General features: G+C 41.0%; 1 protein-coding gene across 1 annotated transcript; it reads right to left on the reverse strand.

The window, feature by feature from the left end:
• Window positions 1–371: 371 nt before the first annotated feature.
• On the reverse strand, window positions 372–1,687 carry LOC127797947 (TLC domain-containing protein At5g14285-like). The gene is made up of 2 exons (XM_052331185.1): window positions 1,132–1,687; window positions 372–854 (listed from the first exon to the last, which is right to left on the reverse strand). The coding sequence occupies exons 1-2, from the start codon at window positions 1,512–1,514 to the stop codon at window positions 440–442; spliced, it is 798 nt and encodes a 265-aa protein (XP_052187145.1). The 5' UTR covers window positions 1,515–1,687; the 3' UTR covers window positions 372–439.

Here is a 1,687-nt window from a genome sequence, read left to right on the forward strand (position 1 = left end):
AATGGGTGACATGGTACTGATATGACAAATAATAAAAATATTATACAATGACAACCAATCAGAACGCGTCATGTGGCGCTAATAGGTTTGATAGGTTTGACACATGTCATGTTATGATTGATTGTCATTGCACAATAATTTTTATTGTTTGTCATCAACTTTACGTCACCCACTTCAACTATAGAATAATCAAAAAATCTTATATGTGATCACATTATAAAAAATTTTAAACTTCTGTAATTATATTATAAAGAATTAAAGTTTAATGAGTAAAATAAAAAACATACCAAAATTTAATGATCTTTGGTGTGATTTACCCTAATATTGTATTGTGTAGCAATTTTATGAGATGTTCCAAGAATGAGTGTATAAATAAGAAAATTTCAAATAATAAGTACTTAAATAAACCTTCGGTCCAAATCCCATAAATACAAATTACCTAACTAGATTTAGGGTTGTTGCTGAATCCCCCAAAGAAAAAACTCTTCCTAATTGATCTTCTCCGCCTGCTGTAAAAGTCCACCCAAAGACGTGAAACCCACAAAATACTGACCAAGATTGCAGCGACAATCAGAACCATCCAAGAAATCCAAGCCCACTTCGGAATCAAATCGCCGGCCCCTCCGCCGGAATAAAACACCCCCATCTTGTACACAAACAAAGGTCCAATGACCCCCCTGACAACCGAATAGAAGGAGTAAAACACCGGAGACAAGAACTCATAAATCACGGCGGCCTCCGGCGAGGCAGCGTGGCGGAGCCTGGCCAGGGTCCAGGCGTTCTGGCAACCGCTGGTGACCTCTGCAATGGCAAGAAGGGAAAGGATGGCGAAAGCTCCGTGGTGGATTATATACCTGTTGGAAGTTTTAAGGTGATACATTTGGATATTCCCTTTTGTATAACGATCATATGTATAAATATTTTTACTTCAAATTAAAAGACATGAACAATCATGTTTCTGGACTTTTAACTCGAAAGAGAGAGCATATCTCTTGAAATATAACTGAATTCAAAAGCTATGACTCTTTAAAAATAGTTATAATCTTTCATGAAGATCATGTCCCTTGAAACGTATTAAAATTATTTTCTTAATTCGACTATATATGGAGTAAAGAAGTGAAGAGTACGTACCTGCATGTGATCAAGACGTAGGCGGTTGCCAGGTGGTGGCCGACAAAGATGGCGTCGGCGGGGACGAAGAGAAGGTAGTGGAAGAGGTCGGTTAAGAAGTACGCAATGCTGTATTCGAGCACCTGGTTCTGAAAGGCAGTGTTGGCGGAAGAAAAAGGATGTGGGTTTTGGTTTTGACGGTGGGGGAGGGTGGAGAAGACGGCCAGCACCACCGCTGGCGTGCCGTGGGCGAGAGATATCAGGCAGCTCGAAGCTTCTGGCCTTGAGACGCCGCCCCATCTCCGGAATATTGTCAAATAGCCCAAGAGGTAGATGGCCACGAACATCAAGAAAAATACAGCTAGAGTTGGAGCGTCAACGCCAACGCCCACCACAGCCTCCATAATATTATATTCAGAGAGAGAGAGAGAGAGAGAGATTGTTTTTTCTTCAGTATAATTGTATAAAAGGAAACTCAATCGGTGATAAAATCAAAGGGGGAGGAGTAAAGGATGTTTCCTGGGCTTCAACGGCACTTGAAGCGGTGGGTTTTCGTGACTTGGGAGTGGGTTCATAA

This window comes from Diospyros lotus, chromosome 3, assembly GCF_014633365.1.
Source record: "Diospyros lotus cultivar Yz01 chromosome 3, ASM1463336v1, whole genome shotgun sequence".
Classification (NCBI taxonomy): Eukaryota; Viridiplantae; Streptophyta; class Magnoliopsida; order Ericales; family Ebenaceae; genus Diospyros; species Diospyros lotus.

Excerpts from the sequence above, each read along its gene's own strand:
- LOC127797947 (XM_052331185.1), bottom strand. The coding sequence starts at position 1,514 with ATGGAGGCTGTGGTGGGCGTTGGCGTTGACGCTCCAACTCTAGCTGTA. Across the intron at positions 855-1,131 it reads TACGTCTTGATCACATGCAG|GTATATAATCCACCACGGAG; the intron begins GTACGTACTCTT and ends AACTTCCAACAG.